Source organism: Bombina bombina, chromosome 7 (genome assembly GCF_027579735.1).
Source record: "Bombina bombina isolate aBomBom1 chromosome 7, aBomBom1.pri, whole genome shotgun sequence".
Taxonomy (NCBI): Eukaryota; Metazoa; Chordata; class Amphibia; order Anura; family Bombinatoridae; genus Bombina; species Bombina bombina.
Window position 1 is genome coordinate 31,854,866 of NC_069505.1, and position 25,418 is coordinate 31,880,283.

The window sequence follows — 25,418 nt, forward strand, 5'->3', positions numbered from 1 at the left end:
CAGGGTAGGGGCTCACATTAGGGGGTTATAGATTTAATATAGCTGGTGGCGGGGTCCGGGAGTGGCGATATAGGGGTTAATAACTTTATTAGTTTGTGGCGGGGTCCGGGAGCAGCGGTTTAGGGGTTAATACATTTTTTGCACATATTAACAGCTGTTTCAAAACGCATGCGCAAATTGTTGTCTCCTCGGGAGCGCGCTTCAAGCCTACATATGAGAGCAGGAGGGACTGCTCTATAAGCAATACCGGAAGTCAAGGATGGGAGGAGTCGGCGTTCAAGATGTAGATAAGTTATAAAATAAATTATAATATCACAAGATGCTTATTTTCCAAAATAAATATTGCGGTTTACATTGCAAGTATATTGAGAATTAATAATGTTCATTAGAAAGCATATAATTTACATTCACTTTAAGTGCTGCATTACAAAAGGTCTGTACACACAAAAAATATTTATATATGCATAGCATATATCAGTAATTAGTTGCCGCATTACAAAAGGTTGCGCACACAATAAATGTTTATATATGCACAGTTTATATCAGTAATTTAGTGCTGCATTACAAAAGGTCAGCATACACAATAAATGTTTATATATGCACAGTATATATCAGTAATTTAGTGCTGCATTACATAAGGTCTGCACACACAATAAATGTTTATATATGCACAGTATATATCAGTAATTAAGTGCAGCATTACATAAGGTCTGCACACACAATAAATGTTTATATATGTACAGTATATATCAGTTATTAAGTGCTGCACATTACATAAGGTCTGCACACACAATAAATGTTTATATATGCACAGAATTTATCAGTAATTAAGTGCTGCATTAGAAAATGTCTGCACACACAATAAATGTTTATATATGCACATTATATATCAGTTATTAAGTGCTGCACATTACATAAGGTCTGCACACACAATAAATGTTTATATATGCACAGTATATATCAGTTATTAAGTGCTGCACATCACAAAAGGTCTGCACACACAATAAATGTTTATATATGCACAGTATATATCAGTAATTAAGTGCTGCATTACATAAGGTCTGCACACACAATAAATGTTTATATATGTACAGTATATATCAGTAATTAAGTGTCGCATTACACAAGGTCTGCACACACAATAAATGTTTATATATGTACAGAATATATCAGTAATTAAGTGTCGCATTACAAAAGGTCTGCACACACAATAAATGTTTATATATGCACAGTATATATCAGTTATTAAGTGCTGCACATCACAAAAGGTCTGCACACACAATAAATGTTTATATATGCACAGTATATATCAGTAATTAAGTGCCACATTACATAAGGTCTGCACACACAATAAATGTTTATATATGTACAGTATATATCAGTAATTAAGTGTCGCATTACACAAGGTCTGCACACACAATAAATGTTTATATATGTACAGTATATATCAGTAATTAAGTGTCGCATTACAAAAGGTCTGCACACACAATAAATGTTTATATATGCACAGTATATATCAGTAATTAAGTGCCACATTACATAAGGTCTGCACACACAATACATGTTTATATATGCACAGTATATATCAGAAATGAAGTGCTGCATTACAAAAGGTCTGCACACACAATAAATGTTTATATATGCAAAGTATATATCAGTAATTAAGTGCTGCATTACAAAATGTCTGCACACACAATAAATGTTTATATATGCACAGTACATATCAGTAATTAAATGCTACATTACATAAGGTCTGCACACACAATAAATGTTTATATATACACAGTATATATCAGTTATTAAGTGCTGCACATCACAAAAGGTCTGCACACACAATAAATGTTTATATATGCACAGTATATATCAGTAATTAAGTGCTGCATTACATAAGGTCTGCACACACAATAAATGTTTATATATGCACAGTATATATCAGTAAGTAAGTGCTGCATTACAAAAGGTCTGCACACACAATAAATGTTTATATATGTACAGTATATATCAGTAATTAAGTGTCGCATTACACAAGGTCTGCACACACAATAAATGTTTATATATGTACAGTATATATCAGTAATTAAGTGTCGCATTACAAAAGGTCTGCACACACAATAAATGTTTATATATGCACAGTATATATCAGTAATTAAGTGCCACATTACATAAGGTCTGCACACACAATACATGTTTATATATGCACAGTATATATCAGAAATTAAGTGCTGCATTACAAAAGGTCTGCACACACAATAAATGTTTATATATACACAGTATATATCAGTAATTAAGTGCTGCATTACAAAATGTCTGCACACACAATAAATGTTTATATATGCACAGTACATATCAGTAATTAAATGCTACATTACATAAGGTCTGCACACACAATAAATGTTTATATATACACAGTATATATCAGTTATTAAGTGCTGCACATCACAAAAGGTCTGCACACACAATAAATGTTTATATATGCACAGTATATATCAGTAATTAAGTGCTGCATTACATAAGGTCTGCACACACAATAAATGTTTATATATGCACAGTATATATCAGTAAGTAAGTGCTGCATTACAAAAGGTCTGCACACACAATAAATGTTTATATATGCACAGTATATACAAAAGGTCTGTGCACAAAATAAGGGCTAGATTACAAGTCGAGTTGTATTTTGCACTCCCAGTCGGGATTTTTATGCACGTTGGGTTGCACGCGTATTATAAGTCTAAAGTATTAAGTTGTTACTTGACCCAACGCACGCAAAAAGCTAGAAGTTAGATAATCATGACCACATTAACACCCCATTCGCATATTCTCAAGTGCATTAACCCGACATGAAAATATTTCACATTTTAATGCTCTTTGCATAGAAGAATGTTCTATTTATTCATAAATACATATTTCTATATACATCTGATGGTAATTTGGTACAGTATATATAGATATATATATATATATATATATATATATATATATATACATATATATATATATACGCTTACCGGCCACTTTATTAGGTACACCTGTTCAATTGCTTGTTAACACAAATTGCTAATCGGCCAATCACATGGCAGCAACTTAATGCATTTAGGCATCTAGATGTGGTGAAGACGATTTGCTGAAGTTCAAACCAAGCATCAGAATGGGAAAGAAAGGGGATTTAAGTGACTTTGAACATGGCATGGTTGTTGGCCAGAAGGGCTGGTTGGAGTATTTAAAAAAATGCTAATCTACTGGGATTTTCACGCACAATCATCTCTAGGGCTTACTGAGAAGGGTCAGAAAAAGAGAAAATATCCAGTGAGCGGCAGTTGTGTGGATGAAAATGCCTTGTTGATTTCTGAAGTCAAAGGATAATGGGCAGACTGGTTCAAGATGATAGAAATGCAACAGTAACTCAAATAACCACACGGTATGCAGAATACCATCTCTGAACACACAACACGTCGTACCTTGAAGCAGATGGGCTGCAGCAGCAGATCACACCAGGTGCTACTCCTGTCAGTTAAACACAGGAAACTGAGGCTACAATTCGCACAGGCTCACCAAAATTTGACAATAGAAGATTGGAATAACTTTGCCTGGTCTGATGAGTCTCGATTTCAGCTGCAACATTCAGATGGCAGGGTCAGAATTTGGAGAAAACAACATGAAAGCATAGATCCATCCAGGGGCGGACTGAGAAGTTGGGCAAATCGGCCCTTGCCCGAGGGCCCGGCCTCTTAAGGGAGTCTGGAGAATGATCAGGATTAGGAGCCGGCTGTTGGGTGGTATGTTACACTCAGGTGCAGTGAGTGTATTACACTCACTGCACATGCAATATGTGGACCGGGTTCGGATGACTCCGGAATCTGTTCCACATATTAGATACGATGTTGCGGCTCCTACTCAACTACACCCACGCGCCGGTCGTGCGCACACTCACCTCACTCAATTTTAACTGCACAGTGACAGCCGCCAGCCCGCCAGTATAGCATATGGTGAACTGGAGCAGGCAGGGGGACTGTGAGCAGCAGTTAGGCAAGAAAGGAGCCACTGGGCCTGGAATCCGGATCATCATCATCTCTGAGTGAGTCTGATATAACCATCTCATTAGAATCCCAATGGTGGGGGTGCATGCAGCATGTGTGTTAAGGTGGCCAGGGGGTGAGGGCTGGGTGCAGCGTTAATATAATTATATTTTGAGTTTAATGTCCCTTGAAGCTTCTCATTTCCATTAATAAACCTCTGAAACTTCATATGTCTGCTTTTTCACATTTGATTGAGCATGTTTTAAACTCTTCTGTTACAAAACAGGCTATCTCAGGCCTGTTCCAGATATGTTAACTCTTGGAACCTTCCAGGGGTTACAGAAATTAGTCTGATATAGTGAATAGTTGAAGGAAGGGAATGGTCAGTGACATGGATAGGAGCTGATTGCAGCCCGGAAAAAGAATGTTGAATCGCGAAAAAATCTTTCACTGTAAAATCTAGCGACTGTGTGTTGCAACTTGCTTGCACATAAGATATTTAAGTATGCAGACAATGCAGTCCCACTGATAGTGTTGTACAGTACTTCTGAGGCTCGGACACAGCTATACATACAGTTATATACATATACATACTAGATACTATTCATACAGTTTTGCAGTACGGCACCATTGATCATAATCATTAGATTCGGATTACATATATCTACATATGTATCAAGAAATGCACTCTATCCCTTGCTCTTGCAGTGACATAATGTATAATGCCTTGCTTCCCTGGCTGGCTTCCACAATGTATACAAATGTGAGAACCTGTGCTTTTATAGCTGTGCTTGGGATCTGTTCTGGATCTCTTCATTTCTTGCTGTTATTTTTAAGACTTTGGAGTTAGAGCATGTCACAGGAGCAGCAGGGGAGTCGGGTGAGGGGTGCAGACTGCAGTGTAGCGTGTTGTGTACTAACACCTTCTTATTAACCCCTTTCACTCCATTGTGTTGCTGCTGAGCATGAACAATGCATTTTGCAGCCCTTTACTGTGAACTATACTATTTTATTTATGAGACAGTAAGCTGTGTGATTAAGTTATTATTAAAATACCTAAGTGAGCATCACTTCCTTTCTTGCAGCTAAAATATTAAACTAACTCAGATCTATACATTTTTGTATTCTCCTCTTACATAGTGCTACACTTTATTCACAAAGTAAACTACCTGTTAGCAGATCCCCTTCATTTGTTTTGTATAGCATACAGTATTTTGCAATCCCAGCATATACTGCCTAGTGCCTGGTTTCTCAACAGCCGGGCCGTGGCCCAGTACCGGGCCGTGATAGCCCTGCTGGTGGGCCCTGACCTGTCATGCCCCCACTGCACACTCTTACCCCACTGCACACCAAGGGCAGACTGAGACCAATCAAGGCCACAGGAAAACTGTCTAACACTGACCCAAATTTATTAAAATTCATGCAAATGAACATGGTAGCCTCCCTGCCCTAATCCCAACAGGCCCATCAACCTCCAGAGCCAGGACCCCCAACATTAAGGGCCAAAGAAAGGGCCCCCAAACTACCGGGCCCTGGACATGTCCAGCTAAAATTTACCGGGCCTTGAGGTCACTTTGGTTGAGAACCACTGGCCTAGTGGACATTTGTACAGAGCTTAACTGATTTAGCTATGTATTCAAATACTTCAAGTTATGAAGCCCATTAAACTCCTACTTAAATTAAAATGTATTATGTATACATATAAAACTATTATTAGTGTTGAGATTGTTTCCCCTATAAATAAAATAAGGCATGTGGAGGGGCGGGTGCGCACTCTGAACTGGCTGGTGATATGAGCACAAGGTATGGGTTGTGAGACACTGGATTCTGTCTAGTTGCTTTGGGAGGGTAAAAATATTTCTTTAGTCTTAGCCAGAAATGCCTTGAAGTCTTTGTCTTTTAAACTCTGGGGTATGCTGTAGAAAAATCTGCCTTTTATACCACATTCACTGCCTGAAGGGGCCACCAAATTTACTCCTCTGCAACAGGAAATATTTGATCTAAAATGTTAATTATTATAATTTAATTTTTTTTAATTGTGTTCTGGTTTCAAAATATGTGCTGTTTTGAATCAGAGATGTGCGTTTACTATCCTAATGTATATGTTAATTTTATGATTAATTATGCTATTTATTTACTAGTGTTAAAGCCCGTCCCTATCCCTCTGTCCCTATCTCCCTGTCCCTCTGTCCTTGTCCCTCTCCCTCTGTCCTTATCCCTCTGTCCTTATCCCTCTGTCCCTGTCCCTCTGTCCCTGTCCCTCTGTTCCTGTCCCTCTGTTCCTGTCCCTCTGTTCCTGTCCCTCTGTTCCTCTCCCTCTGTCCCTCTCCCTCTGTCCCTCTCCCTCTGTCCCTCTCCCTCTGTCCCTCTCCCTTTGTTAGCTATGAGGAATAATATAACTGATGTATTACTGACAGTTATAAGGGATAATATCACTGCTATGTGTTACTTACAGCTATGAGGGATAATATCACTGATGTGTTATTGACAGTTATGAGGGATAATATCACTGCTGTGATACTGACAGCTATGAGGGATAATATCACTGCCATATGTTACTGACAGCTATGAGGGATAATATCACTGTTATGTGTTACTGACAGCTATGAAGTATAATATCACTATTATATGTTACTGACAGCTATGAGGGATAATATCACTGCCATATGTTACTGGCAGCTATGAGGGATAATATCACTGCTGTATTACTGACAGCTATGAGGGATAATATCACTGCTGTATTACTGACAGCTGTGAGAGATAATATCACTGCTGTGTTACTGACAGCTATGAGGGATAATATAACTGCTGTGTAACTGACAGCTATGAGGGATAATATCACTACTGTGTAACTGACAGCTATGAGGGATAATATCACTACTGTGTAACTGACAGCTATGAGGGATAATATCACTTGTATGTGTTACTGACAGCTATGAGGGATAATATCATTGCTGCTATGTGTTACTGACAGCTATGAGGGATAATATCACTGCTGCTATGTGTTACTGACAGCTATGAGGGATACTATCACTGCTGTGTGTTACTGACAGATATATGAGGGATACTATCACTGTTAAAATGAAATGCAGTATCTGTAATATGATAGTTTAATTTTCTCTTTCTGTCAATTTAAAAGACCATATAACTCCCTTATTTAAACCAAGTATCACATGACCCAGGGTAAGTTAAAGGCTCTTTTTATTTGTATCCTCAAAACCAGACTCCAGCTGTCCTCCACCAATATACTAGACAATTTGTGATGTGCACAATGATAGTTGGGTAACACAATGTCAATCCAATAGAGCATCTTTGGGATGTGGTGGAACGGGAAATTCGCATCATGGATGTGCAGCCGAAAAATCTGCAACAACTGCGTGATGCTATCATGTCAATATGGAATAAAATTTGTCTGAGGAATGTCTCTAACACCTTGTTGAATCTATGCCAAAAAGAATTAAAGGGACAGTCTAGTCAGAATTAAGCTTTCATGATTAAGATAGGGAATGCAATTTTAAACAACTTTCCAATTCACTTTTATCATCAAATCTGCTTTGTTCCCTTTGTATTCTTTGTTGAAAGCTAAACCTAGGTAGGCTCATATGCTAATTTCTAAAACCTTGAAGGCCACCCCTTATTTCAATGCATTTGGCAGTTTTTCACAGCTAGAGGGCGTAATTTCATATGTTTCATATGTTTCATATGTTTCATATGTTTCATATAGATAACACTGTGACCACACCCTGGATAAGTTAGAGGGCACTGATAGGCTAAATACAAGTCTGACAAAAGAACTGAAATAAGGGGGCAGTCTGCAAAGGCTCAGATACAAGGTAATCACAGAGGTAAAAAGTGTATTAATATAACAGTGTTTTTATGCAAAACAGATGAATAGGTAATAAAGGGATTATTTATATTTTTAAACAATAACAATTCTGGAGTAGACTGTCCCTTTAAGGCAGTTCTGAAGGCAAAAGGAGGTCCAACCCGGTACTAGTAAGGTGTACCTAATAAAGTGGCCGGTGAGCATCAAAGTGGTGAAGCACTCCAGGTATCCTTTTCCAAAGGACTGCCAACGTCCGTAATGCCCAGGGTGCACAACAAAATATCATATAGCATCAAATAGAGAGAAGGCACCGGTATGTTTGTTTGACACCGGGGGTAACCCCGAAACGTTACATTTATTAAAAATTGACCCAGCGAGTGTAAACATGTACACTCATATATATATATATATATATATATATATACACTTACATATACATATTTAGACATATATGTATGTATCTCTATGTTAAAGCCATTTTTTTCATTTTTTCAATACCTGAGATCTCATATCTTTGAGCTCTTATTACTTTTTTGTGCAATTTTTTTTTGAATAATTATTATTAGATGATGCTATTGTGAGTGTAACTGTACTGTGTAATGTATATTTATTAGACAGTGTTATTATGTGTGTAACTGTACTGTGTAATGTATATTTATTAGACAGTATTATTATGAGTGTAACTGTACTGTGTAATGTATATTTATTAGACAGTATTATTATGAGTGTAACTGTACTGTGTAATGTATATTTATTAGACAGTATTATTATGAGTGTAACTGTACTGTGTAATGTATATTTATTAGACAGTATTATTATGAGCGTAACTGTACTGTGTAATGTATATTTATTAGACAGTGTTATTATGTGTGTAACTGCACTGTGTAATGTATATTTATTAGACAGTGTTATTATGTGTGTAACTGTAATGTGTAATGTATATTTATTACACAGTGTTATTATGTGTGTAACTGTACTGTGTAATGTATATTTATTAGACAGTGTTATTATGTGTGTAACTGTACTGTGTAATGTATATTTATTAGACAGTGTTATTATGTGTGTAACTGTACTGTGTAATGTATATTTATTAGACAGTGTTAATATGAGTGTAACTGTACTGTGTAATGTATATTTATTAGATGGTGTTATTATGTGTGTAACTGTACTGTGTAATGTATATTTATTATATAGTGTTATTATGTGTGTAACTGTACTGTGTAATGTATATTTATTAGATATTGTTATTATGTGTGTAACTGTACTGTGTAATGTATAATTATTAGATAGTGTTATGTGTGTAACTGTACTGTGTAATGTATATTTATTAGATATTGTTATTATGTGTGTAACTGTACTGTGTAATGTATAATTATTAGATAGTGTTATTATGTGTGTAACTGTACTGTGTAATGTATATTTATTAGACAGTGTTATTATGTGTGTAACTGTACTGTGTAATGTATATTTATTAGACAGTGTTAATATGTGTGTAACTGTATTGTGTAATGTATATTTATTAGACAGTGTTATTATGTGTGTAACTGTACTGTGTAATGTATATTTATTAGACAGTGTTATTATGTGTGTAACTGTACTGTGTAATGTATATTTATTAGACAGTGTTATTATGTGTGTAACTGTACTGTGAAATGTATATTTATTAGATAGTATTATTATTAGTGTAACTGTACTGTGTAATGTATATTTATTAGACAGTGTTATTATGTGTGTTACTGTACTATGTAATGTATATTTATTAGATTGTGTTATTATGTATGTAACTGTACTGTAATGTATATTTATTAGACAGTGTTATTATGTGTGTAACTGTACCGTGTAATGTATATTTATTAGTTAGTGTTATTATGAGTGTAACTGTACTGTGTAATGTATATTTATTAGACAGTGTTATTATGAGTGTAACTGTACCGTGTAATGTATATTTATTAGTTAGTGTTATTATGAGTGTAACTGTACTGTGTAATGTATATTTATTAGTTAATGTTATTATGAGTGTAACTATACTATGTAATGTATATTTATTATATAGTGTTTTTTAGTGTGTAACTGTACTATGTAATGCATATTTATTAGATTGTTATTATGTGTGTAACTGTACTGTGTAATGTATTATTAGATAGTGTTATTATGAGTGTAACTGTACTGTGTAAGGTATATTTATTAGACAGTGTTATTATGTGTGTAACTGTACTGTGAAATGTATATTTATTAGATAGTATTATTATTAGTGTAACTGTACTGTGTAATGTATATTTATTAGACAGTGTTATTATGTGTGTAACTGTACTATGTAATGTATATTTATTAGATCGTGTTATTATGTATGTAACTGTACTGTGTAATGTATATTTATTAGACAGTGTTATTATGTGTGTAACTGTACCGTGTAATGTATATTTATTAGTTAGTGTTATTAAGAGTGTAACTGTACTGTGTAATGTATATTTATTATATAGTGTTTTTTAGTGTGTAACTGTACTATGTAATGCATATTTATTAGATTGTTATTATGTGTGTAACTGTACTGTGCAATGTATTATTAGATAGTGTTATTATGAGTGTAACTGTACTGTGTAAGGTATATTTATTAGTTAGTGTTATTATGAGTGTAACTGTACTATGTAATGTATATTTATTATATAGTGTTTTTTAGTGTGTAACTGTACTATGCAATGCATATTTATTAGATTGTTATTATGTGTGTAACTGTACTGTGTAATGTATTATTAGATAGTGTTATTATGAGTGTAACTGTACTGTGTAAGGTATATTTATGAGATAGTGTTAATATGAGTGTAACTGTACTGTGTAATGTATATTTATTAGATAGTGTTATTATGTATGTAACTGCACTGTGTAATCTATATTTATTAGACAGTGTTAATATGAGTGTAACTGTACTGTGTAATGTATATTTATTAGGGTTTATTGGGTGGATTTTATTTTTAGCTTAGGGTTTTGGGCAATGTAAAAAGAGCTAAATGCCCTTTTCCGGGCAATGCCCATCCAAATGCCCTTTTCAGGGCAATGGGGAGCTTAGGTTTATTTAGATAGGATTTTATTTGGGGGGTTTGGTTGTGTGGGTGGTGGTTTTTACTGTTGGGGGGGTTGTTTGTATTTTTTTTTTACAGCTAAAAGAGCTGATTTCTTTGGGGTAATGCCCAGCAAAAGGCCCTGTTAAGGGCTATTGGCAGTTTAGTGTAGGCTAGGGTTTTTTTTTATTTTAGGGGGGCTTTTTTTATTTTGATAGGGCTATTAGATTAGAAGTAATTCATTTTTATTTTTGATAATTTCTTTTTTTATTTTGTGTAATTTAGTGTTTATTTTTTGTAATGTTAGGTGTTAGTGTAACTCAGGTTAGGTTTTATTTTACAGGTAAGTTTGTATTTATTTTAACTAGGTAGTTAGTAAATAGTTAATAACTATTTAGTAACTAATCTACCTAGTTAAAATAAATACAAACTTACCTGTGAAATAAAAATAAAACCTAAGATAGCTACAATGTAACTATTAGTTATATTGTAGCTATCTTAGGGTTTAGTTTTAAATAGGAATTATTTAGGTAATAATTGTTTTATTTAGATTTATTTTAATTATATTTAAGTTAGGGGTGTTAGGGTTAGGGTTACGTTAGGGTTAGGTTTAGGGATTAATAGGTTTATTATAGCGGCAGAGTGGGCGGACTGCAGATTAGGGGTTCATAATATTTAAATAGTGTTTTTGATGCGGGAGGGCTGCGTTTTAGGGGATAATTATTTATTTTAGTGGCGACGATGTCGGGGAGTGGCGGAATAGGGGTTAATACATTTTTTAAGTGGCGGTGATGCCCAGAGCGGCAGATTAGGGGTTAATAAATTTATTATAGTGTTTGCGATGCGGGAGGGCCTCGGTTTAGGGGTCACTAGGTAGTTTATGGGTGTTAGTGTATTTTGTGACAGTTTAGTTATGAGTTTTATGCTACAGCATACTGGTGGTATGGATCTTGACGGTATAGGGTGTACCGCTCACTTTTTGGCCTCCCAGGCAAAACTCATAATACCGGCACTATGGAAGTCCCATTGAAAAAGAACTTTTTAAAAGTGCGGTACTGACGTTGCGTGACGGTCAAAAAAGTGTGCGGTACAGCTATACCTGCAAGACTCGTAATAGCAGCGGTAGGGAAAAAGCAGCATTATGAAGCTTTTTCACTCATAATGCAAAACTCGTAATCTAGCTGAGTGTTATTATGAGCGTAACTGTATTGTGTAATGTATATTTATTAGACAGTGTTAATATGAGTGTGACTGTACTGTGTAATGTATATTTATTAGACAGTGTTACAATGAGTGTAACTGTACTGTGTAATGTATATTTATTAGATAGTGTTATTATGTGTGTAACTGTACTGTGTAATGTATATTTATTAGACAGTGTTAATATGAGTGTGACTGTACTGTGTAATGTATATTTATTAGACAGTGTTACAATGAGTGTAACTGTACTGTGTAATGTATATTTATTAGACAGTGTTATTATGAGTGTAACTGTACTGTGTAATGTATATTTATTAGACAGTGTTACAATGAGTGTAACTGTACTGTGTAATGTATATTTATTAGACAGTGTTAATATGAGTGTGACTGTACTGTGTAATGTATATTTATTAGACAGTGTTACAATGAGTGTAACTGTACTGTGTAATGTATATTTATTAGATAGTGTTATTATGTGTGTAACTGTAGTGTGTAATGTATATTTATTAGATAGTGTTATTATGTGTGTAACTGTACTGTGTAATGTATATTTATTAGACAGTGTTAATATGAGTGTGACTGTACTGTGTAATGTATATTTATTAGACAGTGTTACAATGAGTGTAACTGTACTGTGTAATGTATATTTATTAGATAGTGTTATTATGTGTGTAACTGTACTGTGTAATGTATATTTATTAGACAGTGTTAATATGAGTGTGACTGTACTGTGTAATGTATATTTATTAGACAGTGTTACAATGAGTGTAACTGTACTGTGTAATGTATATTTATTAGACAGTGTTATTATGAGTGTAACTGTACTGTGTAATGTATATTTATTAGACAGTGTTACAATGAGTGTAACTGTACTGTGTAATGTATATTTATTAGACAGTGTTATTATGTGTGTAACTGTACTGTGTAATGTATATTTATTAGATAGTGTTATTATTAGTGTAACTGTACTGTGTAATGTATATTTATTAGATAGTGTTATTATGTGTGTAACTGTACTGTTTAATGTATATTTATTAGATAGTGTTATTATGTGTGTAACTGTATTGTGTAATGTATATTTATTAGACAGTGTTACAATGAGTGTAACTGTACTGTGTAATGTATATTTATTAGACAGTGTTATTATGTGTGTAACTGTACTGTGTAATGTATATTTATTAGACAGTGTTATTATGTGTGTAACTGTATTGTGTAATGTATATTTATTAGACAGTGTTACAATGAGTGTAACTGTACTGTGTAATGTATATTTATTAGACAGTGTTATTATGTGTGTAACTGTACTGTGTAATGTATATTTATTAGATAGTGTTATTATGTGTGTAACTGTACTGTGTAATGTATATTTATTAGACAGTGTTATTATGTGTGTAACTGTACTGTGTAATGTATATGTATTAGATAGTGTTATTATGTGTGTAACTGTACTGTGAAATGTATATTTATTAGATAGTGTTATTATTAGTGTAACTGTACTGTGTAATGTATATTTATTAGATAGTGTTATTATGTGTGTAACTGTACTGTGTTATGTATATTTATTAGACAGTGTTATTATGTGTGTAACTGTACTGTGTAATGTATATTTATTAGACAGTGTTATTATGTGTGTAACTGTACTGTGTAATGTATATTTATTAGACAGTGTTATTATGTGTGTAACTGTACTGTGTAATGTATATTTATTAGATAGTGTTATTATTAGTGTAACTGTACTGTGTAATGTATATTTATTAGATAGTGTTATTATGTGTGTAACTGTACTGTTTAATGTATATTTATTAGATAGTGTTATTATGTGTGTAACAGTACTGTATAATGTATATTTATTAGATAGTGTTAATATGTGTGTAACTGTACTTTGTAATGTATATTTATTAGATAGTGTTATTATGTGTGTAACTGTACTATGTAATGTATATTTATTAGACAGTGTTGTTATGTGTGTTACTGTACTGTGTAATGTATATTTATTAGATAGTGTTATTATTAGTGTAACTGTACTATGTAATGTATATTTATTAGATAGTGTTATTATGTGTTTAACTGTACTGTGAAATGTATATTTATTAGATAGTGTTATTATAAGTGTAACTGTACTATGTAATGTATATTTATTAGATAGTGTTATTATGTGTTTAACTGTACTGTGAAATGTATATTTATTAGATAGTGTTATTATTAGTGTAACTGTACTGTGAAATGTATATTTATTAGATAGTGTTATTATTAGTGTAACTGTACTGTGAAATGTATATTTATTAGATGGTGTTATTATTAGTGTAACTGTACTGTGAAATGTATATTTATTAGATAGTGTTATTATTAGTGTAACTGTACTGTGTAATGTATATTTATTAGATAGTGTTATTATGTGTTTAACTGTACTGTGAAATGTATATTTATTAGATAGTGTTATTATAAGTGTAACTGTACTGTGTAAGGTATATTAGACAGTGTTATTATGTGTGTTACTGTACTGTGTAATGTATATTTATTAGACAGTGTTATTATGTGTGTAACTGTACTGTGTAATGTATATTTATTAGACAGTGTTATTTTCTATGTGTTTTGTGCAACTTTTATGTTTTGCGAAACAGATAACCAGTGCTCTGCATTTGTGCAATCTTGATCTGCGTTAATTCCAATTGCGCTCAAGCAATTACGTTTACTTTCAACTTGTTATACGAGCGCTACATCCAAAAGTGCAAATAACTGCAATAAACCAGATATCGCTTGTGCATAACTGTTAGCACGTAATCTGGTCCCTAGTGTTTATAGTAACATTATATAACGCTATATACACTGCTGCTATAGATACGTGCACGCTCCTGAGCTCCTATCAGCCTACCTAGTTTTAATCTTAACAAAGGATATTAAATAATAAAAGCAAATTAGATAAAGAAGTAAATTGTAAAGTAGTGTAAAATCCCACGCTCTATCTGAATCATGAAAGATTATTTTTTTATTTCCCGTTCCTTTAATGCTTTTGAGGTTTATCTTCGCACATCAATAGGACGGAAGGAGTTTTGCTTATCAGTAAGTGAGTTTCTATCTCACAGTAAATAGGCACTTGCTATTGATTTTACAATACAATTTCATGCAGACAGACTATATTTGTGCCGTGTTTGAATAGTGCTGTTTTATATGAACGACAGAGATTTTTACAGTTTACACAGGGCCAGTCATTAAAGGGATAAGAAAGTCAAATGAAACTTGCATGATTCAGACAGAGCGAGTCATTTTAAGACACTTTTAAATTCCCTTCTATTTTCAAATGTGCTTCGTTCTTTTAGTATCCCTTATTGAAAAAGAATATGCACATATCCTGCACTAATGGGAGCTCGCTGCTGATTGGTGCCTGCACACATTTGTCTCTTTGTCTCTTGTGATTGGCTAACTAGATGAGTTCAGCTAGCTGCCATTAGTGCAATGTTGTTCCTTCAGCAAAGGATAACAAGAGAATGAAGCAAATTTGATAATAGAAGTAAATTGGAAAGTTTAAAATTGTATGTTCTATCCAAAGGGAATTTTTGGGTTTCTTGTCCCTTTAAGGATGTACTGCTGGCAAACAAGGGGTTAATTGCTTTCTGCACAGCTGAGATAAACAATTACTGTTAATTAGAGGAAGTATAAAACCGTACTGGGCAGGAACTGAAGTAACTTATTGCTGGGCTGCAGGTTATCGCATTATTATTGCTGCGCTGCAGGTTATCGCATTGTTACTGCTGACAGATCATTATAAAGAAGGAAGTGATGTCTGATGGGACCTAATATTACAGCAACAGACAAAGCAGGTGCTACTAACTGGCTCTGTACTCACTAACTATGCAGCTGAATGAGTCATGTGAGGCATTCATTAATCTTAAACATAATGTTTATCTATGCACAGTAAAAAAATACTTGCAAGGTAATATCATTATTTTTTTTACCAGCTTTAACTGTACACTAAACACTGTGGTTTGTGTATCCCACAGTGTCTAGAAACTCACCCTGCAACATGCTACACATTGACTGCTTTTTTCTGGTACTAATTAGTCACAGCAGAGGAGTTAGCAGGGGTTAGATCATAGTATAAAACATTTTTTGTGTACACAAATCTTCTGCAATGCGGCACTTAAAGGGGCAGGGTATTTTTTAAATAAACTTGCATCATTCTTTTTAATCTTTTTTATTTTTCTTTGAGCGTGCATGAACATTTATTGTGTGTGCAGACTTTTTGTAATGTGGCACTTAATTACTGATATATACTGTCCATATATAAGCATTTATTGTGTGTGCAGACCTTTTGTAATGCAGCAGTTAATTACTGATATAGACTGTGAATATACAAATATTTGTTGTGTGTGCAGATCTTATGTAATGCAGCACTTAATTACTGATATATACTGTGCATATATAAACATTTATTGTGTGTGCAGACCTTTTGTAATGCTGAACTTAATTGCTCATATATACTGTGCTTATATACACATTTATTGTGTGTGCAGACCTTTTGTAATATGGCACTTAATTACTGATATATACTGTGCATATATAAACATTTATTGTGTGTGCAGACCTTTTGTAATGAGCACTTTAATTACTGATATATACTGTGCATATATAAACATTTATTGTGTGTGCAGACCTTCTGTAATGTGGCACTTAATTACTGATATATACTGTGCATATATAAACATTTATTGTGTGTGCAGACCTTTTTGTAATGTGGCACTTAATTACTGATATATACTGTGCATATATAAACATTTATTGTGTGTGCAGACCTTATGTAATGCAGCACTTAATTACTGATATATACTGTGCATATATAAACATTTATTGTGTGTGCAGACCTTTTGTAATGCAGCACTTAATTGCTGATATATACTGTGCATATATAAACATTTTTTGTGTGTGCTGACCTTTTGTAATGAGCACTTAATTACTGATATATACTGTGCATATATAAACATTTATTGTGTGTGCAGACCTTCTGTAATGTGGCACTTAATTACTGATATATACTGTGCATATATAAACATTTATTGTGTGTGCAGACCTTTTGTAATGCAGCACTTAATTACTGATATATAAACCTTTATTGTGTGTGCAGACCTTCTGTAATGTGGCACTTAATTACTGATATATACTGTGCATATATAAACATTTATTGTGTGTGCAGACCTTATGTAATATAGCACTTAATTACTGATATATACTGTGCATATATAAACATTTATTGTGTGTGCAGACCTTATGTAATGCAGCACTTAATTACTGATATATACTGTGCATATATAAACATTTATTGTGTGTGCAGACCTTATGTAATGCAGCACTTAATTACTGATATATACTGTGCATATATAAACATTTATTGTGTGTGCAGACCTTATGTAATGCAGCACTTAATTACTGATATATACTGTGCATATATAAACATTTATTGTGTGTGCAGACCTTTTGTAATACAGCACTTAATTACTTCTATATACTGTGCATATATAAACATTTATTGTGTGTGCAGACCTTTTGTAATGCAGCACATAATTACTGATATATACTGTGCATATATAAACATTTATTGTGTGTGCAGACCTTTTGTAATGCAGCACATAATTACTGATATATACTGTGCATATATAAACATTTATTGTGTGTGCAGACCTTTTGTGATGCAGCACTTAATTGCTGATATATACTGTGCATATATAAACATTTATTGTGTGTGCAGACCTTTTGTGATGCAGCACTTAATTGCTGATATATACTATGCATATATAGAAATGACTTTGTCTTACAGAATTAAGCAGCTTTAGGGAATCAGCTACATAGATTAACATGGCAACTTGTAATGCTGAAGAGGATGGAGTAACCAGAGAGGGATTTAGTAAATATAACATAGGAACTGAAGAGGCAGGACGGAGCTTTAGTGAATCAGCTACATAGAATAACATAGGAACTGGTGAAGCTGGAGAGGCTGGAGGGAGCTTTAGTGAATCAGTTACATAGAATAACATAGGAATTGGTGAAGCTGGAGAGGCTGGAGGGAGATTTAGTGAATCAGTTACATAGAATAACATAGGAACTGGTGAAGCAGGAGAGGCTGGACGGAGCTTTAGTGAATCAGTTACATAGAATAACATAGGAACTGGTGAAGCTGGAGAGGCTGGAGGGAGCTTTAGTGAATCAGTTACATAGAATAACATAGGAATTGGTGAAGCTGGAGGGAGCTTTAGTGAATCAGTTACATAGAATAACATAGGAACTGGAGAGGCTGGAGGGAGATTTAGTGAATCAGTTACATAGAATAACATAGGAACTGGTGAAGCTGGAGAGGCTGGAGGGAGATTTAGTGAATCAGTTACATAGAATAACATAGGAACTGGTGAATCTGGAGAGGCTGGAGGGAGGTTTAGTGAATCAGTTACATAGAATAGATAGGAACTGGTGAAGCTGGAGGGAGCTTTAGTGAATCAGTTACATAGAATAACATAGGAACTGGTGAAGCTGGAGAGGCTGGAGGGAGCTTTAGTGAATCAGTTACATAGAATAACGTAGGAACTGGTGAAGCTGCAAAGGTAGGTAGTTTACTATAGTGGGCACAATGGTATTAATGTTTGCTATAGCGGGCACACTGGTATTAAGGTTTACTATAGCTTGCACACTGGTATTAAGGTTTACTATAGCGGGCACACTGGTATTAAGGTTTACTATAGCTTGTACACTGGTATTAAGGTTTTCTATAGCGGGCACACTGGTATTAAGGTTTACTATAGCTTGTACACTGATATTAAGGTTTTCTATAGCGGGCACACTGGTATTTAGGTTTACTATAGCTTGTACACTGGTATTAAGGTTTACTATAGGGGGCACACTGGTATTAAGGTTTACTATAGCTTGTACACTGGTATTAAGGTTTACTATAGCTTGTACACTGGTATTAAGGTTTACTATAGCGGGCACACTGGTATTTAGGTTTACTGTAGCTTGTACACTGGTATTAAAGGGACATGAAACCCACATTTTTTCTGTCATGATTTAGAAAGAGCATGTCATTTAAAACAACTTTCTAATTTACATTTAATTTAATTTTCTTGATGTACCTTGCTGAAAAGCATATCTAGATAGGCTCAGTAGCTGCATATTGGTTGCTGCACATAGATGCCTTATATGATTGGCTCATCCATGTGCATTGACATTTCTTCAACAAAGGATATTTAAAGAATGAAGCAAATAAAATAATAGAAGTAAATTGTTTTTTTGTTTAAAATTGTATTCTCTGCTTGAATCATAAACAAAAAATGTGGGTTTAGTGTCCCTTTAAGGTTTACTATAGCGGGCACACTGGTAATCAGGTTTACTATAGTGGGCACACTGGTATTCAGGTTTACTATAGCAGGCATTATTATAGCTTGCTCAGAGGTTAAGGTAAAAGTAATAAAGGGTATTCAGTAGGGGAGACCAGTACATGACAAAATATAATTCTTATTGTATACTCCTAAGTAAAAACCGTATATTACAACAGATTTATTTATGGAAACTTACAAGTTTCGTGACCATTCAACCGGCACTTCATATGGGTTACTAACTCCTTCTGTATTCACAAACTGATATTACTAAGTTAACCCTCCATTTACCAAACACGATCATGTAATTGTTTTTTAACATGGAGTGTACAACATGCAGAGGTAAAATAAAAAACATATCAACAGACGGTACAAACTCATCAGACTTATTGTGAAAAATACAGAAGTATATGAATATGTTACAAGACTTATAATGATCAAAACTTCACCACCAAAAACATTAAGAAATCGCGTTACGCTTGGTGCAATTATCAAAGAAAAGGGGCCGCCCCTGCGAGTGGTGAGATCTGCCGTATAAATCATGAGAGCTCTGTTCTATGTAAAGTGATAAAGTACAAAGGGAGAACCCGGGCATATGTTTAACCCCCTTAAAGACCCACAGCACCTTTCCATTTTCTGACCGTTTGAGACCAAGGCTATTTTTACATTTCTGCAGTGTTTGTGTTTAGCTGTAATTTTCCTCTTACTCGTTTACTGTACCCACAGATATTATACACTGTTTTTCTCGCCATTAAATGGATTTTCTAAAGATACCATTATTTTCATCATTTCTTATAATTTACTATAAAAAAAATTATAAAATATGATGAAAAAAACACACTTTTTCTAACTTTGACTCCCAAAATCTGTTACACATCTACAACCACCAAAAAACTCCCATGCTAAATTTTGTTCTGAGTTTAGAAATACCCAATGTTTACCTGTTCTTTGATTTTTTTGCAAGTTATAGGGCCATAAATACAAGTAGCACTTTGCTATTTCCAAACCACTTTTTTTCAAAATTAGCGCTAGTTACATTGGAACCCTGATATCTGTCAGGAATCCCTGAATATCCCTTCACATGTATATGTATTTTTTTTAGAAGACATCCCAAAGTATTGATCCAGGCCCCCATTTTGGTATATTTTATGCCACCATTTCACCGCCCAAATGCTATCAATAAAGAAATCGTTCACTTTTTCACAAACTTTAGGTTTCTCACTGAAATTATTTACAAACAGCTTGTGCAATTATGGCATAAATGGTTGTAAAATGCTTCTCTGGGATCCCTTTGTTCAGAAATAGTAGACATATATGGCTTTGGCGTTGCTTTTTGATAATTAGAAGGCCGCTAAATTCCACTGCGGCTGCGCACCACACTTGTATTATGCCCAGCAGTGAAGGGGTTAATTAGGTAGCTTGCAGGGTTAATTTTAGCTTTAGTATAGAGATCAGTCTCCCACCTGATCCCTCCCCCACCCCACAAATGTCCCCGCCATCTTAAGTACTGGCCGAAAGTCTGCCAGTACTAAAATAAAAGTTTTTTTTTTTTTTTTTTTTTTTAAACATATTCTGCTGTGTAGGATTCCCCACCCCCGCCCCCAAACAGCTCTCTAACCCTCTACCTTATTGTGCGCCATCTTGGGTATTGGCAGCTGTCTGCCAGTACCCAGTTTGATATAAAATATGGTATTTTTTTTAATTCTATCTGTGTATCAGGAAAAAAGGGAAACTGAGTTTAATAGCACAGGACAACTTGCGGAGTGATATCGTAATCACACTGTGGACATCTATACTATGCTGTAACATACCTCACATGTTTGAGGGTATATCTTATAAGTGTACAGCTTTTTATTTGTTTTAGTATAAAGTGGAAACTTTTTAATCTGCACTTAGATCATCTTGTGTCCCCTGATAAACTGATATTTAGTGAGATATATATATATTCTATTTTAAAAAAACTAAGTACAGAACATTGGAATGTGAATTATTGACCGTAAATACACAGTATAACACTTTATTAAAAAAAGAAAATTGTATAAATATGTTTTTACATGCTTTCACTTAACTGCAAAGGGCCCCAAGGCACTTATATATTTGCCTATATATGTATACATATGTATTTATGTGTATATATGTCTGTAAATACATATACACATATAAATACAAATGTACACACATATATGTGTATATATCTCTGTTAAAGCCCTTTGCAGCCTTTTTTTCCAACACCTGAAACCTCATATGTTTGAGCCCTAATAACCTTTTTGTGCAATATTTTTTACATCATTTTTTTTATTAGATAACATTATGAGTGTAACTGTACTTTTTAGTGTATTATTCATGTGTTTTGTGACACACTTTTTTTGTTTTGCGAAACAGTTAACCGGAGCTCTGAGGTTGCGGTAATCATTCTAGCGTAAATCACGATTACACTCACGCATTCGCATTTACTTACATCTTGCAATACAAGCGCTGCTTTTGATGCAAGCAAACAGCAGTGATAAACCCATAATCGCTTGCTCGAAACAGTGAGTCACTAGTAATCGAGCCCTAAAAGTTTTAACATATATTGGTCCCACTTCTGGCACACTCAGAGGTTAGGGTAAATTGATATGGATAAAACTTTAATGGGACATAAAACAGGTTGAGATCTGTGCATTTCCTAAAAGGGCTAATTAATTAAAAATAGTTTGCATAAAACAAAATGCTGGCAAGTATTACTTTTTTTTTTTTTTTTTTTTTTTTAAATAAGCAAAATTAATTGCATAGCTAAACTGCCTGTAGCAGCCAACTACCCCCCCCCCCTTATCAGTGTTTAGACACAGGCATTGTATTTCAACTGAGTTCACAGAAGAAAATCCCTATGCATTTTTGCATTCTACCAAAACAATAGATATAGATTCAGAAACTAAAAAGAAAGGGTTAATGGTGAGGCACTGCAGTATAAATGTGCAGGTAAAGCAATTAAAGTACATGTTGTTATATTTCGTCTCTATTCCAACTTAGTTTATGTCCCTTAAAGAGACACTAACGTCAAACTAAACTTTTTATGATTCAGATAGAGCAGCAGTTTTAAGAGACTTTCCTATGTACTTTTATTATCAATATAGACACACTTTTAAGGCACTCCCTCCTACTGAGCATGTGCACAAGTTCATAGGGTATAAAAATACTAATCTGTGATTGGCTGATGGCTGTCACATGACACAGGGGGGCGGTAAATCGGGACAAAGTAAATTTGTAAGAAAAACAATCTACTGCTTATTTGAAATTCAGAGTAAATGTTACAGCATTTTATTTATATAATACACTTGTTACTTATGCAACTCTACTGTATTTAGTGGCACTTTAAGGACTTAAAGAGGGAACAAAATAATAAGCAAATAGTCTATTTTATTTGTGTGAAGCAATCAGCTCTCTAACTGCAAATAATGACTCTGGATTCTATTATTTTATGTTTGCATTTGCTTCCAGTGCTGATGTGTGTAACGTTGTGTCTGACACATGATGATATTTCTGCTTCCAAATAATTATTTACAAATGATTAAGTAACAGGAAGATACTGAGCAGTAAACATATCCAGTAAAGGAGAGAAAAACCATATTTTTTTGTTTTTTTTTTCCCCCAGACATGCCGGAAGTGGGAGCAAACGCAACGTCAGGTGAGTGTGGTCACATGTGCTCAGCACCATTGGGTATGTGAGCAGGATACCACCAATGGCTGTATTATATAGCTCAGTATTTTATTGGTAAACAGTTTAACCCAGTTCTTAGTCCTAGATTAATATAACTGTAAACCCAATTCCTACCTTTAGTATTAACTCTCACAAAAATCCTTATCTGTGCCCCTATCATAAACTCTAAAAATAATCTGATCCTTCATCCTAGTATTAACCCCAACCATAATCCTAATCTCTACCCCATCATAAACTATAAACATAATCTGCACCTTCACACTTAGTATTAACCCTACCCAAATCCTTATCTGTGCCCCTATCATAAACTCTAAAAATAATCTGATCCTTCATCCTAGTATTAACCCCAACCATAATCCTAATCTCTACCCCATCATAAACTATAAACATAATCTGCACCTTCACACTTAGTATTAACCCTACCCAAATCCTTATCTGTACCCCTCATCATAAACTCTAACAATAACCTGATACTTCACCCTAGTACTAACCCTAACCTCAATAATAATCTATACCCCTATCATAAACTCTAAACACAATCCGCTCCTTCATCCTAGTATTAACCCAAATCCGAATCTTTACCCCTATCATAAACTCTAACAATAATCTGATCCTTTACCCTATTATTAACCCTAGCCCAAATCCTAATCTGTGCCCCTATCATAAACTCTAAGCATAATCTGCTCCTTCACCCTTGGTATTAACCCTAACCATAATCTTAATCTGTTTCCCTATCAAAGTCTAAACATAATCTGATCCTTCACCCTAGTATTAACCCAAATCCTAATATGTAGCCATATCATAAATTCTAAGCATACGATGGGGCAAAAGTGGTCCCCATTTGCAGTGCCTTGTATTTGTTGATAATATTGTCCCTCAAAACAAAAATAGTTATGATTTAGTATAAAACTAATGCCAGCGAAAATGAAATCCAAGTGTTAATTTGACTTGTCATTATTCTCCAGTGACTCCTGTACAGAATTGATGCCAAGAATGTTTGGGATACACGTGTATAATGAAGATACATCACACGTGATCCATATATAATTATCAAGCCACTCTAATCCTTCAAATGTGTTAATTGTGTGTACTGTATCTCAAAGGTACACCCTAGTTGATTTAACGATGGGCTGTAGGTAGTGATCAATGTAAATTGATTGTTGGTAAGGGACCCAATGCCCGAAATTATGGGCCTTCCCGGGGGTTCAATGAGTGTCTTGTGCCCTTTCGGTAAGTGATAGAATGTGGGTGTGGTTGGATGATTTTCCATCAAAAAATGGAATTCCTCACATTTGAGACTGTTTTTATTATTGGCATCTTTTAATATGTCACTTAGTTTATTCTTAAATTTAGTGGTGGGGTTAAACTGGAGTTTCTTGTATGCGCTAGTATCATTTAAGATGTTGTGGGCTTCTTTAAGTTAGTCTTTTTTGTCTTGTATAACCACCCCCCCCCCCCCTTGTCAGCCGCTCTAATCATTATGTCCCTGTTTTCTTGTAGGGATTTAAGTGTCTTTCTTTCATGCCAGGTCAGATTGTCATTATACCTGTTGCCCCAAGTGTTGCCTTTATTTTCCAATAGCTTACTCAAATCTCCACAAACTAGTTTATTAAATGTGGTTATATATTCTACCTTAGCTGAATAGGGATAAAAACTAGATTTCCTCTTTAAATTGCTATGTACTATATTTTGTTCATGAATAGACAAATTTAACAGATCGTCTAGGGATGTTTGTTCCAATTGTGTTGGCAAAGATCTGTTATTTTCTAAACTATGTAGGACTCCTAAGGTTTGATAATCGTCCTTGTTTAGGATATGCTGGGTAGGTGTGAAGGATTTGGACACACTCTTAATAAAATACCTTTTGAGCGTAAGATTCCGTATGTATTTCTGTAAATCTATGTCTGTCTGGGGCTGCTTTGGGTGCAAAATTAAGGCCTTTAGCTAAAAGTTTGGTTTCATTGTTTCCTAATTTAATACTTGATTGAAAATATTCCCTAAATTTCTCTTTATCTCATCCTTTTTGTGTTTGGATCTCTGAATCTTTCTGCCCCCTCTACATCTCTGCTGCCCCTTTGTATTTTTCCAGGGGTGACTCTCTGATTTTGATTTGTGGAATCTTCTATTTCTTTTAGGTTTCAATTTTTTTTCTTTCTGTGGGATGGCCAGGTCTAAAAAATGTAGCTGATGATCTTTCTCATTGTGATATTTGTCTCCAGTTCCTAAGTGTGTAGTCTTAAAATGGGGATCAGTCTTCGGTTTGGCACCCTG

General features: G+C 34.3%; 1 protein-coding gene across 2 annotated transcripts in view; it reads left to right on the top strand.

The window, feature by feature from the left end:
• Positions 1-25,418, top strand: part of LOC128665800 (transmembrane protein 272) — a 142,103-nt gene that overhangs the window by 80,668 nt on the left and 36,017 nt on the right. For both annotated transcript variants that reach the window (XM_053720007.1, XM_053720006.1), the window contains exon 2: positions 23,082-23,114. In XM_053720007.1, coding sequence (XP_053575982.1) covers positions 23,084-23,114 — 31 coding nt within the window. In that variant the 5' untranslated portion in view covers positions 23,082-23,083. The remainder of the gene's footprint in view (positions 1-23,081; positions 23,115-25,418) is intronic.